Below are 17,900 nucleotides of genomic sequence, written 5' to 3'. Positions count from 1 at the left end.
TTTCTACCTTAATGCAGTACTCTAGATCCCTCCACAGTCCTTCTGTCGCTGTTAATTTGGACTGGGCTGAGATAGTGAAGGCTCTGACCAAGGCTCAGATTAACATCAATTTTCTCTCTCCTGACCTCTGTTTTTAGAACAGCTTAGTGGTAGTAGTTTTTTTTTTTTGCTTTCATCCTTGATGCCTACTTGAGTCGTGCCCGATTCAGTGCTGGTTGTTGAAAGGTTGGTGCACGCAATGCAAGTTTCTTCACTGGCATTTTCAGCTTCTTCTTTATCTTCAACACTGCTCATCAATGTTTGTGGTAAGCTCTGCAGTTGCTGGGGATATTGACATCAAGCTTCAGCACTGATGCTCTTGGAGTTGGAGTCATTATTGGCATCATTGGTGTTTGAGCCCTTGACCCCGAAGTTGGTTTTGTCAGCACTGACTTTTGCACTGCTGCCTGGGATTTGTGGTTTGAATACTCTGTCAGCCAAGAGAGTGTTGACTTTTGTTGTACTTCGGCAATGGGTTAATATGTGATGATGCAGCCACTGCTGTAAGTGGGGCAGCCTTTGAATTCTGCCGTGCCATGGAGACTGTCTCTGGCATTTGCTGATTTTGACTATTGGTCCCTTCATCTTGAACAATACAGGGGAGTTCAGTGGCTAGTAGGAAAGAAGCTGAGTTTAAAGATCACTTCCTCTTCCTTGTCCTTGGACCATTCCCATTAAATGTACTGGGGAAGAGGCGGTGCCATACTTTTCAACCTCTTGGTTCAAGAAATCTGGACAAAGCCTAAAATAATGGGGGGAAAGATGCACAAAAATAGAGACAGAATTTAAATATTGCTCTTTTAAGCTTAGAAAGGTGCTAGAATAACATGTTTTTTGTTAGCCTTATTTTTGTGAAGGATATAAAGTTTGAAACTCAAATGTGTGCCATTATTTTGTGACTGCAATCTTCAGTTTTTTTTAAGGAAAACCACAAATTTTAGGAGGAACAGACCAAAAATATGAGGAAAATCTGGACATTCTGTGAAAATCTGGACAGTTGAGTATGGGAGCTGCAAAAAGAAGCTTTTGGACTCCTCTCTTGCAGTCCTAGACTATATACAGATAAGGTGAATAGAGAATTTTTCATACTTCTCTTCAAGGTTGAGCCCAGGTTTGGGGAAATTTTGCGTACAATGAGACCTATTTGACTCTATTTCCTTGTTTCACAAAATCGTGCAGGGATCTTTTTACTGTCTCCAGTCTTCTTAGGTAGTTCCAAAATCTGACAAGGATGGTGGCTCTTGTGCAAAAGGCTTGGCACAAACTACGTGTTGTGGCAGCTATCCCAAGGAGACTAGAGAAGAATCTTTAGTCTCCCAAGGATTGGCATTGCTAGGTAGTGTCCATTGGATGGCTTCATTGTGGTGAATATTGCCTTACAGAAGGAACCTACTGAACACAGTCCTTCAGTTTATCCCCTTGACAAGGTGTCTAGGGCAGTGTATCATTTTAAGGAATAGGTGTTCTCATCCCCAGTATTTTCATTAGAGGTACTAAACTGTTCAATTTGCACGACCTGTTGCCGGTGTGACTTGGTGGACTACATGTCCAAATAACTGAAAAACTTGCTGTGTTCTTATATGCTGAATAAATCCAGTGTTGCTGCCAACCTCAGTGTGACTGGCTCAAAGTGCAGTCCGTTGAGCAGTGAGAGTGGCTGGTGTACGCATCACTGTTCATATACATGGTTTGTCTTTGACATTGTAATTTTGCTAAGAGCTTCAGGGTGTCATTCAGTAAAGCTCTCTTTGAAGGTACTGAACTACTCTGTTCCAGGGTGAAGGTTAAGCTGGAAAAACAACGATAAGGGGAAAGACCCTTTTGGTTGTAGAAAGTAAGTTTTCTACTCCTCAACCTTCTGCAGCTATCTCTGGAATGCTAAGAAAGTATAGTTTTGAAAAGCCAGCATTAGGATGTTTTGCTAGGCAGTACAGATGGATGACTTCCAGAATGGGCACTGCTAAAGTGGCAGAGGCAGTCGGCAGAACCATAGTTTCCACAACCATTGGATTGGCAGTCTGTTGTAGAACCCCTGTGATTTTTCCTGACTGCCCCACTTTGGATGTAGTTGGGGAGGAATGAATCACACTCTTTCATGCATGGATGACCATCACAGAGTACAAGTGGGTAAGAGCCATCAAATGCAGAGGCTACACAATCCATTTTCTGCACAGGCTGTGGCTGCACTCACTTCTGTTTCAGGGTATTCCACCCCATCACAGGAGTTTGATCAAAATAGATGTTCTGAATCTGTAAAGAAAACAATCTGTTCAAGAGTACTTATGAGACCACAAAAGGTCTAGGTATTATTCTCAAGTCATCTTTGCTTCCAAAGATGAAAGACCTCAAATTCTTTCTAGACTTAAATGGCCTATATTCATTCAGCCAAAGAAGGTGCAGTCCATTTTCCTGGGCCCATCTGAAGGGCACTGCATGTGCCGTTTGAATGACCAGGATACGTAAATCCATATAAAGATCACTAAGAAGTACATGTGACTTCCGTACTTTTGGGTCTGAGCTAGCTCAACATTGACTGTAGGGAATCGAGACGTTTCCCTGTTTAGATTCCTGGCTGTCAACAGTCCACTTTAGCGAGTTATTATGCATAGAGAGGAGTCTGTTCTTTAGTTATTCAAAACCTTGCCGGTAACAGTGAACACTTATCAGTGCCTGTGAAGGATCCATCTGCACCTTCTTTATAGGTTACTGTTTGGACACATTCTTGTAGGGCATTTTTTTTCTCTAGACTCTGTAGTTGTACTGCAGTCCCAAGTTCAGCTTCTTTCATCTCCTATGGTTTCAGCAGCTCTTCATTTAAAAATAAAATGCCTAATGGCAATGGCCAACATTATGATCACATTTGCCAGGCCCTGCAAAGGACCCTCAAAGTACATTGGTCACCATGCAAAACTCCTGTGTTACTCGAGATAAAGATATCCCATGCCTGCAAATTTTATCTGTCTATCTTGCTGGCTCCATTCTGCCATTGTAGCACTGACAGTCCCTTTTCCTATCCTTCCCCATCAGTGCTGGTCACTTCTTTATGCTTCTGCCCTGAAATGGAATGGGGCATTGTTGGGGCAGACAGTCCGAAAGATATTGTCATTAATTGAGACCAGTCTACATATAAATATCAAGGAGATGAGGGTGATCATTTTCGTGTTTACGTCTTCTAGGACCTCTTCCCTCAGAATATGCTAACCAGTCACTCTGATAATATTGCAGTGGTATAAAATACTATTGAGCAAGGTGGGACACTTTTCTTATCTCCTCTGCCAAGAAGACACTTTTCTTCGCAGTACATATTCCATGACAAGCCATTTTGCAAGTGTACAGACTCTACCGATGCCAAATGAACAATTTGTGTGGTCTTTAAGTTGTACAGTTGCAGTAATTGCCACAGTGGTAAGAATTCTTCTGTTGGGGCAAGTCAAACTGTGATCTTTTTGCATCCCAAACCAATATCAGGTGCAGCATTTTTTTCCTCCCTTAAGGCAGACTTTCAGGGGTGCTGTGATCTAGAAATGGCCTACTGTGCTCTGGTCTATCTTTCTACCAACATTCTGAAATTCTTGCAGAAAGTCCAATTCCAGTAATGACTATGGACGCCTTCTCTCTGGGTGGGGATGGAGGCATTTAGAAGGTTGTGGTCCAGGGCACATGAAACCAGCAAGAGGGGAAAACTTCTCATCAGCGTCCTGGATATGAGAGTAGCCTTCCTGCTTTTGCAAGCCTTTCAGGACTATTTTTCTAAAGGTGTGGTTTCCTCACACACTGGCAACATGTCTGTGGTCTGGTACATCAGCAAGTATGTAGAGACCAGATCTTACCCCCCATGCCTGCAAGTCATGATGGTATGGTAGTGATGTCTCTGCACTGCTTTCTGTTGCAACACACAGTAAGCTGTTTAGTGGGACAGGCTCAGCAGGTACATGCCAGTGTCTCACAAGTGGTCTCTCAAACTATCAGTGGCACAAATGACATTTCAGTGCTGGGGTCAGCCTTGTAGCAATCTTTTTGCATCCTCCAACTAACACCTTGAAGGCTGGGTTGTCCCTCATTAACCATTACCGGGACAGCCAATGAGGGATGCTGTGGTCTATCAGTGGCTTTCTGGACTACTGTGTGCCTTTTCCTGTTACCATTAATTACATAATTCTACAGAAAGCATCTGTGTGCAAGGCTTCAATAATCCTAATAGTCCATTTCTGGCTGGGATAAATTTGTTTCACCTTGTTATGGCATCAGCTTAAGAAATGGCCATGGCTTCTAGATCCTCAGCCAGATACTCCTGTCCCACCCATCCAGTGAGCCTCACTTGGCTATTCCTTTCCTTGAACTGGGTGGTTTCTCCTGTTTCAGTGATGACCAGTGATTCAGCTAAAACTTTGGTGGTGATAGGTTCATAGGTTCATACTAGGCTATCTGCCCTAGGGCATTTATAAGCCTAGCCCAGAGTTTTGTGGCTTTCGCCACCCCTTTAGTTTGAAGGATACTATGCCCATTATTTTGCTGTGCCTCTGTCAAGCAGTGACACTGAGGTTATCCCTGGGGTATACCTGCGATCTCCCATCCATTGGTCAAGATTTCTCTTGAACAAGGCCAGCGAGGTGCTCTGCCTCACATGTACCGGGATTTTGTTCCACAGCATAGGGAGTCTCTGGGTGATGAATCTGTCCCTCCAGCACGTCCTATTAATAGCCGTGTTGAGGTTTAAGTCTCTTGCCCTTGTAGTTTTGATGGATTTAGATCTTTTGAGGTGAAGCATGTTCATTAATTCCGGGTTGGACATGGCCTTGTATGTCAGGCACAGGTCACCTCTGAGCAGACGGTAAGCGACTGAATAGAGCTGGAGTTCCTTCAGTCGGGCAGCGTAAGACATATTTTTGAGACCCTTTATCCTTTTGGTGAGGAACTTTTGGGGCCTTTCCAATTGCTGCAGGTGTCGGGTCAGATACATTCCGAATGGGGCATTGTACTCAATCATTGGTCTGATGAGTGCTGAGTACAGGGGAACGATGACCTCCCTTGATCTAGATGTGAATCCCTTCATGATCAGGTGGGCAATGTAGAAGGTCTTCCTAACTACTTTGGCAACGTGAGTGTCAAACGAAAGGTTACGGTCAACCTGGGTCCCCAGATCCCTGATAACCTCTTCTGTGCTTAGTGGATTGCCACCTATATGGTAACTAGGGGTAACCTTGTTTTTCCCGAAGGGTATGACTATGCATTTTTTGGTGTTTAACTTTAGGCCATGGCTCTGGCACCAGTTATCCGTTTCTATGAGACCCTTCTGAAGGATGTCTGTGTCAGATGGGTTTTCAACTATGGTGCCCAGTTTGCAGTCATCTGCAAATTTTGTCAGCCATAATCCTCCTGTGTTTGCTTGAACTTCTGAAAAGTAGATGCCGAACAAAAGTGGGCCCAGGACTGAGCCCTGTGGGACACCACTTGTGACCGGCTTGGAGTCTGACATGGCGCCAGAAACTCTGACCCTGTGGGTTCTGTCGCTTAGCCAGTTTGCAACCCATATTGTGACGTATGGGTTTACATTTAAGCTGGTGAGTTTTTCAATGATACCCGAGTGGGGTATTGTGTCGAAAGCCTTTGCCAGGTCAAGGTAGGCTGTGTGGACTGCCTTGCCCTCGTCAATGGCCTTGGTGACTGTTTCGAAAATGTCAACCAAGTTTAAAAGGCATGATCTGCCTTTGACAAAGCCAAACTGGGTTGGATCCAAAGTCTGCAAGTCCCCTATGTCTTTATTTATGAGTTCCATTATGATCCTCTCCATAGCTTTGCAGACCAGGCTTGTCAAGCTGACGGGACGGTAGTTTCCGGGGTCGGTGGAGGCACCTCCTTTGTGAAGTGGGACCACCGTTGCCGTACGCCACTCCTTGGGTACGTATCCTGAGGTGAGGCTAAGATTAAACAGCTGCCCTAACTGCAGGTTTAATTCCTCATTGAGTTCGTGGAGCACACAACCGGGGACACCATCTGGTCCCATGGATGCTGTGTTTTTCGCCTTGGAGAGAGCAGTTCTCACCTGAGCATTTGAGATGTTTGGGGGGCTACAATCCTCTGGTATAGATATCTCTCCTTTTGGGAGAAATTTGCACTGAACCTGTCAGCCAGTATGTTGGCAATGTCTGTAGGTTCAGTGATTTTTACATCATTTTGAACTAATTCTGAGCATATCTGGGAGTTTCCTCCCAGGTTTCTAACATAGCTAAAAAAGGCCTTATGATTGTCTTGAGTCCTTAGCGATTTTTCTCTCAAAATTTGCCTTGGATGATTTTATGAGAGATCTCAGTTTTTTACTTATAATGATCAAGGGTGTCTTCCCTTTTACGGATTTTGCTCTATCTTGTAGTAGCTTCCTCCTTTTGTTGTAGAGCTTGTTTATGGCTGGGGTCCACCAGACTGGACACTTGCCTTTGGTATAAAGAGTCTTTGTTTTGTTTGGGATTGCCTGATCCATGCAGTCCTGGAGGTGCTGGTAGAAGGCATTTGTAAGTGATTCAGCGGTTTGAGTAATGGTTTCCGCTGGCTCGGGGGCCTTGAAAGAGACCACACCAGTCTTTAGAAGTGTGAAGTCGGCTTTTGAGAAGTTCTTCACTGTGGTCTTTTTTATCTGGGTTGGGGGCGGGATGTGGACTTCAGTGAGATTAGTTTATGATCTGATCTCACCAATGATGGGTATACTTCTGGTGTTGAACAATGTGACCCCATGTTCGTGATGATGAGATCTAGTATGTTTTCTCCTCTTGTGGGGATGGTGACTAGTTGTTCCATGGCATTTGAGTTTATGAACTCTAGGAACCTTTGGGCTAGAGTGTTGGGGCTTGAGTAGTACGGTATGTTCAGTACTGTTATGATGAACATTCTTTCAGCAGCACAGAAACATTCTACTCACAAACTCTACAAGTGCAGGTGGAAAAAAATTCCCTTTTGGGCTTGCCAGTAAGGCTTGAATTTCCCTCTGTGCTAGTTCTTTTCATCACTCTTTGACTCTGGTTCCAGCTGCTTAATGATCAAGGTCCAGTTAGCTGCCATCTCTTTTTGTTTTCAACAAAGCTTTTATTCCTCGACTCTAGCAGCGCAAAAAGTTTGGAAGGCCTTTCTCAAAGGAACATTTCTTTTAAGATCTCCCATTAAGGACCCTGCTTCTCAATGGGATTTCATTTTCTGCTTTTGAACCAACCTCTTCATCCAACTTGAAAGTAGCCATTCTGAAAGACTCTGCTTCTGGTAGCTATTACTTGAGACAGACAGTTGTAAGAGTTGTATGCCATTTCCTCTAAATCCTCCATATTTAGACTTCACAAGGATAGACTTTTTCTGTGGGACAATCCTTTATGACAAAGGTTGAGTTTGACTTCTCTGTCATACCATTCATTTTCCTGTTTTTTTTTATGCAGTATTCCAACAGAAGTATTTTTACATATCTTCGATGTTCACAGGCAATTCTATTTCTAATTGCATCATAATAAGGCATTTAGAGAGGACAACCAACTGTTCATCTTTTAGACAGTTTACAAGTTAGGATAGGTGGTGTCCAAATTCACATTGTCCAAATGTCTGTCCAATTTCATAATCTTCTTATGCCAATCTAATAAAATAACCATGCTGGCAAAACCTAAAGTTCATTCTGTAAGATTACTGCAATCACAAATTCTTCAGTAGATGTTATCTCTGCAGCACCAACATAATCTGTGTTGCACACCGTTTCTAAACATAAATTGAATGTGAGCTGTAGGTTGAGGTCTTCCTTTAGGGATGATATTCTCAAGGACATCCTGTCATGATTCCACACAGTCAGATAGATAGCTGGAGATTCTGTCCCATCAGTCAAAGTGAACAGATGGGATAATGTAAGCTAGAGAAGTTATGTACTTACCATAATGTTGGATCTTCATTATTCTTCGCTGTTCCATTTTGACAACCTGACCTTCATATCCCACCAATATAGTAGACCTAACCCTGACACTTGTCCCTTCATTGTCAATGCATGCTCATGCAGAAAAGCCCAGTTTGCTAGGTTATACACAGACTTGAGGACTTGGACGGAATAGCTGCATGATGGTTGTAGGGAATATGCTTGATTGTACAGGGTAAATCCGGTTTGCTGGGTAAGATTCACCTGGTGGCAATGAGCCCATCTGTCAAAGAGAACAGATTAGGGATAGTGAAGATCCAGTGTAAAGTGCATAACTTCTAATCCTGTAATGTTCCCTCTGTCTTGATAGCTGGGTTATCCACCCTTTGTTGGTCTAAGCTGGCAAATTTATCACTTAGAAACTTCTTTGGTGCTTAGTTATTCCTCATGTCCCATAATGCACTATGCTTCTCATTGTCTTTTATTCTCATTTGCCACTCTTAGCACAGTATGTGATTCTCCATTGATTCTTCAGAATATTATCAGATAAGTGATTTTTTCTTTAATATTTTCACTCCATTCTGTCACATGAATATCATTGTTTCTTATAGCTTATGATTAGTGGGGTAATCATTGTCTTTTAAAAAATATATATTATTTGCTTCTCCCTCTCACCTTACTTAGGCTGTTTTAGCCTTCATTTGGGGCAGAGCAAATTAATTTTATTCTTTTTGCCCTTTTTCACAAAAATTTTCACCCAATGATTGACTTTAGTGTCGGATACTTTATAGTTCTTGTATACTCTTATTTGCTCCTCATACAGTCTATCTACCTGTTTTCTACAGGGATCCACACAAGCCTGTGAACGTCTCTCTGATTAGTGAATTTAGTTTCCTTTTAACTTTTAACTTCATTGTACTGTGACAGATCTTTTGGTTTGTTCATTTTATCATCTTTATGATTAAATATGGAGAAAGCTTCAGGATTCAAGAAGTTTTTAAGTGTAGACACAAAATCCTGTCCCTGCATGTGAGATTTGTAAGTCCTTTAGGCCAAAATCCTTAGTGGATAGACAAAATCAATTGATACTAAAGGGCCTTTCCCCTGCCACCACAGTAGAGTTGATGGTTGACTCTGGACCTCTAAAATGCTTCCAAAATCTTTGGAAGAAGAAGGAAATGGAAGAATGTAAAAGGAAAGACAGGGAATTTGAAAGGGAGAGAAGAAAGACATCGAAGACAGTTTTGCACCTTCTCTGGCTGCTAAAGTAGGTAAACCAACCATTCAGATTCAGTCTTGGCTCTTGACTGTGACAGAGCTGATGATTTGTAGACAGTCGGTGTTAACCCAAGAAAGGACACATCAGGGAGCAGAGAGCCTTCTTAGGTGGAGCTCTCAAGGATCATGGACCCATATCTCTGCCAGGATCACCAGGAGTGTAGTCAACATATACTGGGTCTGAATGATGAATGCCATTGTGAAAGCTCAAATTGACATGTGAATCATCATGTTCACCTCCACATTCTGGGCAGATGGAGCATGTCCACCTACTCCATTTGGTTTTGCTCCTTCACTGGCACCTGTTTTAGTGTTGTGGCTTTGGAGCCAAACCAGTCCCAGTCATCCCTGTGTTTGTGCAGACAACACCCTGCCTGCCAACACCAACAGTGCATATAACGCACTTAACTCGGAGCCCCTTCAGAGCAACGTATGTTTTGGAGCCGAATGGTTAGCACAGATGTTATGTAGCCTTCCACACCACTGACCACCTTGGGTTCATTCATAACTTCAGGATTCTTGGTGTTTAATATTTCTGCTCAGATGTCAGTGTTGGACCCCAACCATTCCTAGGTGCCACAGCCATCAGTTCCAAAAGCCTTGTCTTCTTTAGACCTGGGGACAGCTGGGATTGGGGGGAGTACCTCTGTACCGTTAAGGTCTGCTTTGGCATTTGAGTTTCTCGCAGCTGTTATTGTCTGCTCTTCTATACTGAAAGGGGATGCTGCTCTGATCTCTTTTCCTCTCTTAAATCTCAGTGTATTTGAGACTTTCAGCCTGCATCTTCAGTTCCATGGAGATCCAAGCTCTGAACATTTTGAAATTCTGCTCCTTGGAAGACCCCCTCCTCCTGAAATGCATAAGAAATGTCCGTGTAAAAGAAGACTCACAGATTCCCCAAGAGAATCTCTTGCATAGGGCACCATTCTTGATGAAGGGAAAAGTTCCACTAAAGTCCCCCAGAAGTTTTCACCTTCAGAGAAATTATGGAAATGATGCAACAGAGAGGGAACTTGGCTTACAGATCTCTCCTTTCCAGCAAGAGAAGTGTCTCTCTTGGCCATTAAAGCTATCTCTTCTACTCCCTTGGTGGTCCCTCCCACTGACGGTCTTATCAACCTACTGGTGGAGAGGGCATTGTGAGATTCCAGTATGGTGGAACCAATGTACTGGAAAGCATATAAGTATTGAGACATTCCAAAGACCATCCCTTTTGGATCAAAAGACTTCTGATTTTATTGTGGTTTGAGGCCACCAAAAAGGAGCTATGAGGGGAGCGCTCCATTTTACATCCTCCTAATAAGGAATCTAGGACAGTGTACCATTTTGGTAAGCATCTGTACTTTTATGATGGGTATCACTGCTGTAGTACTACTCTCCTTTATTGCTAAGAAAGAGATGTATGTGGGAGATGAGGAAGTCATAAGTTGTGACTCCTCAAACAGTGGAATCAAAAATTCTTTAAACCTTTTCTGATTAAAAGCAACATTACTGTATCACTGCTGGAACAACCACTGACCAATTAAAATTTAATAGTACAGCATTATTTCTGCTAACCAAGATGCCCTGACACTGTTTTATAACTTTCCATGTAAGGCATGAGTTCTGAATTCCACAAAATAAATTTCTTCAAAGAACTTCCTACACTTTTGCCATGCTGGCATTTCTTATATTTGGCAAAGAAGTATTTTGTCAGATACATACTGAAAAACACTCTGGAATCCATCTCAAAATGAAAGCATATTAAAATGAAGTACACACCTTAACATTTTCCTTTTCTGTATACCTCATCCTTCATAGATAGCCAGCCATTACTAGTTCAGACCATTGCCCTTCGGGTTTGCCACAGACTCCAGGGTGTTTACCAAATGCATGCCAGTAGTGGCTTCACATCTCAACCTGTAAGGGTTCCATGTGTTCCCATATCTCAATAACTGACTCCTAACTGCAAACGCAGAGGACTGTCTGATCCTGGCAAGAGATTATTTGGTCCACTTGTGTTGGTTTTTGAGTATCTCCATAAACTTAGTCACATCTGAAGCTTCTAAGCTCCTGAGGATTTTTGCTATCATCTGGACACTACTACAAGAATAATGATGTTCCTAGATAAAGGTCTGATCTCCCTCAGCCTACAAGTACTAGATGTTCTCAAGTAAGAATTTCCTCCAGCTTCCATTCTTCTGTACAGACACAGTTCCACGGCAGCCTCCATGTCTGGTACTATGAGAGTTTTTTCAGTGGTCTTTGCTTACCCCATAAGACCATCCTCCGTTATTATTGAAACAACCTGAGATGGTGGATTCAGTCCCCCCATTATTCAGGAGAGATTACCCTTTGTTTTTCCCCTGTCATTGACTACAGTTACCATGGTGGCCTCCTCTTTGGGGGGGGGGGTCATTACAAAGGGTTGACAGCCCTAGGAACATGGTACAGCAGGAGGCTTACCTTCACTAAAGCTCTCTGGAGATGAGGGCGGTCCTTCTAGGATTGTAGACACAGCAGGACTTCCTTCCTTAGTGTGGGATCTATATCCACGTGGACAGTAATTCAGTGGTATGGTACATAAACAAGGAAGGATGAACTTATTCTTTCTCCTTATTCTGGGAAGCCATGAGGGACTGAAAGTGGGAAATGATTCCCAATGCTTTCTGGTAGTAATGCACATTCCAAGTTGGACCAGCCTTCTGGTGGACAGTCTCAGTCATTGTATCCTCATGCGTCACGGGTGGTCCCACAGTCATACATTGGTAACCATGATATTTATTTAACATTTGTTGACCGGGAAACTCCAACTAGGACTAGGACAGAGCCTATTTTCAGTGGAGGCCCAGGGAGAAACACTTCAGACGCATGTCTTTTGTCTTTGGAATGTGAGAGGAAACTGGAGTACCCGGAGAAAAGCCACTCAAATGCCGGGAGGACATGGAGACTCTGCACAGAAGGCACCCCAGCCGAGAATCAAACTGGAGAACCTGTTACTGTGAGGCAACATTAATAGCTGTGCCACTGTTCAGCCACTGGTAACAGTCTTGCTACAATCTCTTTGCATTGCCTCACAGTACCAAATGCAGCAGCTTCTTTAGCCTTATACCTCCAGAGTGAAGGTCTCCAGTAGATGCTCTGGTCCATCCTTGGCCACATGGACACCTATACGTCTTCCCTCCCCTTACTATTAATGACAATGTTCTTATAGAAAGCATCCATGTGCAAGGTAATAATCATCCTCGTAGCTGCCTTCTGTCTCGGGCAAATGTTCCTAATGCTCTGGCCTCATCTGAAGCAACCCTCATGGTCACTGGATCTACAGCTGGTCCTTCTGTCTTTATCTATACAGTAAGCGTTGTGTGGATATCAAGTCATTCAAGCTGACCATATGGTTTCTGCAATTTCAGTGATAGCCTTACCTACCAGAGTGGTTCCGATTTAACAGCCTATCAGAAACAGTCCAGTAGAAAACTGTATAAAGAGTAAATGGAAAAGATTCTGCTTATGGATAATTGACTAAGGAATGGACCTTTTTTTCAGCACAGAGTTCTCTGGTTCCACAGTTCTTAGGAGGCATCTATGACTCAGGAGTTCATTACTCTGCATTCAAAGTCCAATTAACTGCCATATCTAACTTTCATTTGGGCTTTAACTATAATTTTTCTAGCCACAAAAGACATGTAAGGTATTTTAAAGGCCACTTTTCTGCTGAAGCCAAGATCCCACTCCACCATGTGATCTTACTTTAGCACCACAAAAACTTACAAAACTGCCATTTGAGCCTGTTTTTACTTCCTCCTTAAAGCGCATTTCTTGGAAAACTTTATTTTTGTTTGCAGTTACTTCAGTAAAAAGAATATCTGAAATACAAGCCTGATCATGCAAACAACCATATCTGTTTTTTTTTCGCAAAGATAAGAGTTTTCCTCAGACCAAATCCTGCATTCTTTCTAAAATAATCGACCATCTAATACCAAACTATTCACTTATCAGTCATTTTCTCAAGGAGAATACCAATGTCACGCCCTAGATGTACATCAGCTGTAAAGTTTTATCTTTGGAGGACAAATTCGATTAGGTGACATTACCAAATTTTTGTATCTTTTTTCTCAAGCTGCACTTGGAGCCAAAGTGTCCAAAGTCACCTTATCTAGATGGCTTTCAGATTGCATCCCCTCCATTTATTCGTCCAATGACAAATAATTACCATCATGACCTAAAGCACATTCTATGAGATCTGTTTTGATTTATATTGCTTATTTCAAGCGATCTTCTGTAGAGGACATATGTGCTGCAGCAACATGGTCAACAATACATCTCTTTATCAAGGACTATAAACATAATAGCAAGGTCCAGAGCTTCGTTTGCTTCCAACATTCTTAGCAGTATCCTGCTGTGATGTTACCTGGGAAGAAAGGTGCTGGGGAATTGGTGTCAAACTATTGAGACAGACGGAAGGGACAGTATAGGGTATGAAAGTTATGTACTTGTAATGATACATCCTTATTGTCCCTCTCTGTCCATCTCCGTGTTCACTCACCACCCCCTTCCAAATTAGCATCTTTCTTCCTTGATGGACCTGATAGATCCAAACCTGAAGTCTTTTTCCAGGCCACCTTTTTACAGTACATTCATATCTAAAAGATGGCAAACTTGATCTGAGAGAACATGAGGAGCACAATGCGTTAAGGAAGATGGAAAAAGCTGAAGTGCTGGGGAAAACTTCTAAATGACAAATTTTCTGGCTGTGATTCGCTGTGAGGGTAGGTAACCCAACCACTGAGGTGGAAGAAGGATAATAAGACAGTCTTTATGATAAATACATTACTTTTGTTTTTGCCCTTTTTAGCTTCCTACCATTGCAGTCTTCACCAGGGCAGGTGGTTTTGAAAAATGAAGATGGATGGATGCATATATAATATATTATCTGGTGACTATGATAATATTGTGAAGCTGTATTATTTTCTTTCACTGTGGTCAGGTAAGCTCTCTGGTTTATAACAGGGTTCTTAAACGGAGACAAATTAAATCTCTTGCTTAAGACCAACATGGATCAGTTAACTATTTTGAACAGTGTGCGTCATTGTTTGGGTGGAGACTAATGGTGGCAGATACAGGATTTGAGCCTTTTAGCTGTTTCTATCCTTGGCTTTCTGTTTTGTACATTTAGACTGTCGATTATTTTGCAGAAATGTGGACCGTTTTGAGATTAAATGCAATAAGGACAGACAGAAGCTCTATGAAAACATTAACATAATTATCATATTGCCCACTGGAAATGAAATAAAAGCAGGATCTGCAGATTGTTTTTGTATCCATTGATAGTAAATTTTATTTATTGTAGAGTATAGTAAATGTTTTTATTGTTTTTACCCATTTTGCAGCTAGGAAACAGCTACCAAAACGTAAGCTAGATACAACTAATGAAAGGAGCCCTGGAGAGGAGTCTGATGTTGTTGAAAATGAGAAGAAGAGAAGGAAACCACATGAAGATATGGAAGAGTGCAATGCTGTGGACTCGAAAAAGACTGAGGAGAATGAAAAAATGGATCAGGAAGACACTGATAGAGGTAAGAGTAGACTATTTTGAAATCTATTTACATTTCATTCCGTATATAGCTGTCAGAATTAAACAAGTCTACCAGCAAGGCAGAAAATTTTCATGTAAATGTAACCATAACGAAGGCAGAGGTGGGTTTGAGTAATGAATATCTTAACATTGATTTTCACTACACACTGATCCACTTCTTTGAATGGTCATTTATCAGCCTGTTTTTGTCCTATTTTTTTAAATAAACAATTATATTTGATAGATCAAGATAAACACAACTGCATGCAGATATTCAGAAGTATTAACTTGCGTGGATTTTATCTATATCTTGTACATAGACAAATCTTCCAGTTTCAGTAACAATCCTGATAGAAATTAACATAATGAGTAGAAGGTAAAAATAAAAATAGTGTAGTATTTCTTTCCATTTTTGCATAGGCAAATCCTTATGTGACCATTGGGAAGACTTGTTGAAAATAATGAAAAACTGCATATCCCAATGCTCAGCTAAACTTTTCTAATGGTTACACACATAGTTTAACAGGGAAACAGCAGCCATCCTTAACCAGGCCCAGGTTGTTAGCATTAAGTAGTATTTCTGTAATGTGATCGTTAAATGCCAGAAATGTATATGCAATGAATGTGGTGGTGGAACTCTTAAAGCCCATCTAACCTCCTCAGTAATCTTAGCCCAAACTCTAGCGGCCTTGTCACAAAACCATACCATATGAATGTTATCTGAAAAGCACACCTCCAACAGCTTCCATCCCCATCTCCACATTCTTCTGAAAGTATCCTGGAATTTCTTGCCACAAATGTATATATTTAAAATATACAAATCTCACCATGAGAGGCAGATTTCTATTATTTAACATCCTTAACACCCTTTCCCAGTCACTGTTCACTACTTAACAATGCAACGAATCCTGACATTTCTGAAGCAATAAATGTCATCTCTCTAAGGTGTCTGCATTAAAATGTTGATAACATGATTTTAATCTTACCTTCAAATTAGACGATTTGGGGGTGTTCCGATAATTGTAAGCCTGCTGACTTCCTGCTTACCCTGTCCAGCCACAAAATGGCTGATGACTTGTAAATATGTATCCTAGGAAGATATCCATGCACCTGCCAAACTTACCATCATGAAATCCCTTGTTGCCCCATCACCAGTTGGAGTGGATTTCTGTAAAAGTTATACAGAAGAACATAGTTTAACTAAAACATCCATAACAATACAGATCCCCTAGCTACCCATTCATTCACATAAACGTTTAGTGTAATTTAGCCTAATTAAGGAGTTTGCCCAAATTCTAAAGGTTTATATCTCCCTAGCTTTTCTATATGTCCTATTAGAATAGGCACCCCCAATCAGGTCTCAAGACCCTTGGATTCCAAACTTTGTGGGACGATACACTTGCCCTGGACGTATCAGAGTGGAGCATGTTTTGAAATTCAACTATGAACCGTAAAGGTTTGTGAGGCTTCCTAATGCATATATGTTGGTATCCTACTGCAGTTCTCCCATAGGCTAGCAAATTTGGGAGTGCCACTTCCCTTAATCTGAAGGGAGAATATAGTTTTCTTCTAACCTCATCCTGGGTGTATTATGTCTCCATATGAAGCTCATAACAATATATTGCCCATCTTTAATCGATGAAGAAGTAGCCACATGTGGCAGATGTCTAAGTACAAATAAGTATTAGGCAAAACTAGCATTTTTAGTTTGCACTCTACTTAACATGGGAAGACGCATCCTTTCCCAGCCATGCTATTTCAACTTCTGTTAACGGAAAAAGCACCATTTTAGAAAGGTTGCACTTCAGGTCTGAAACCCTAGCAAATTTCCAAAAAGTATTCAGAATTCCTACCAAACAATTCCTGAGGCAACATCAACCACATCATGCAGTCAGCAAACCAAGATGTAAGCATCGACTGTGACCTAGATATCATTACTTGCATGCCAGTACATAAGAAAGTCCTCAAACACTGATAGAGCCAGAATAAAAGGCGAAAGGGGGCAGCCTTGCCTGGTGCCCTTTTTCAGTTATTTTCACTTGGATTTATACAACTTGAAGCAACACACGCAGTGGTGTTCAAGTGTAGAAGTTTACATTTTGAGTAAACTCAATAGGAATATCAGTCTATCCCATCATGACCCAGAGAAAATTCTCTTCACTGCTTTCAAAAGATATCTGAAAATCTGCTACTAGGTTACCTGACATATCCCACCCCCCCCAGTTTTGATCTAACATTTGGATACTGGGCCGTAATCTAACAAACCCCCACCCACACCTTCAGAAACCCCTGATGGTTCTTTGAGACATACCTTGGCAAAGTGTTATCAAGCCTTTTTTTAATATTTTGTATAATGTTGTTTATCCCCTGTTTTAGTAGTACTGGCTGCATTAAAGAGCATGTAGCCTTCACAATGTTTCCAGTCAGGAAGCTTTCCCGTTGTATCTTTGTGTGATGTAGCTTTTTTATTTTCATTTACTCAGAGAAAACTTGAGCTTGGCTGGGTTTTTCTTTTTACCCTTTGGCCTGGATGTTGTTTTGCAGGTACCTTAATCTTTGTGTATTGGCTGAGCTTAATGACCTTATGTTTCTGAAGTATAGCCAGATTGTCCACTTAATACTGTGCTGATGAGCTAAAGAAAAAGGATAAAACATGCATATCCACAGCTAGTGAGGTTTGGCTTTATTGGCCTGAATATAACCATAAATACTTGAAAAATAAAAAAAGTTATGGACATTCAGAAGACATGTAGCTGACGTACTTGATGTCATAAAGGAGTTATTTGCATGTATCCTATGAACCTCTGTTACAGGAGGTTTAAGGTATCACACAGTGAAATCGCTAGCTTGGATGTTTGTTTCTTGTAGCATTTACTGAGTGGTTTGTCTGCATGACCTTTTTATCCTTTATATTTAGATGGTTGCCTGAATGTTGTAGAAGATGTTTTATTTTCATTTGTTTTATAACTAATGTAATCCCCCCCCTACACACACACACACACACACACACACACACACACACACACACACACACACACACACACACACACACACACACACACAAATACAAGTCTATAACAATATATGACCAAATGTCTATTCTTCAGTTTTGGATAACTTTTTTGGAGGCACAGATGGACATTATATTTTCTA

The 17,900-nt window shown here is 41.5% G+C and overlaps 1 protein-coding gene across 1 annotated transcript in view; it reads left to right on the top strand.

Moving 5' to 3' along the window:
* The window catches only part of LIG1 (DNA ligase 1), a gene marked incomplete in the record, with an annotated part of 1,422,011 nt that overhangs the window by 290,453 nt on the left and 1,113,658 nt on the right, over positions 1-17,900 (top strand). Inside the window, 1 exon segment of the mRNA XM_044078332.1 lies at positions 14,563-14,748. Within this exon segment, the coding sequence (XP_043934267.1) occupies positions 14,563-14,748 (186 nt within the window).

The sequence above is a fragment of the Protopterus annectens genome, chromosome 1.part1 (assembly GCF_019279795.1).
Source record: "Protopterus annectens isolate FY-2018-M chromosome 1.part1, PAN1.0, whole genome shotgun sequence".
NCBI classification, from domain to species: Eukaryota; Metazoa; Chordata; order Ceratodontiformes; family Protopteridae; genus Protopterus; species Protopterus annectens.
The sequence above is the reverse complement of the archived record's forward strand: the minus strand, read 5'-3'. Positions and strand labels throughout refer to the sequence as shown.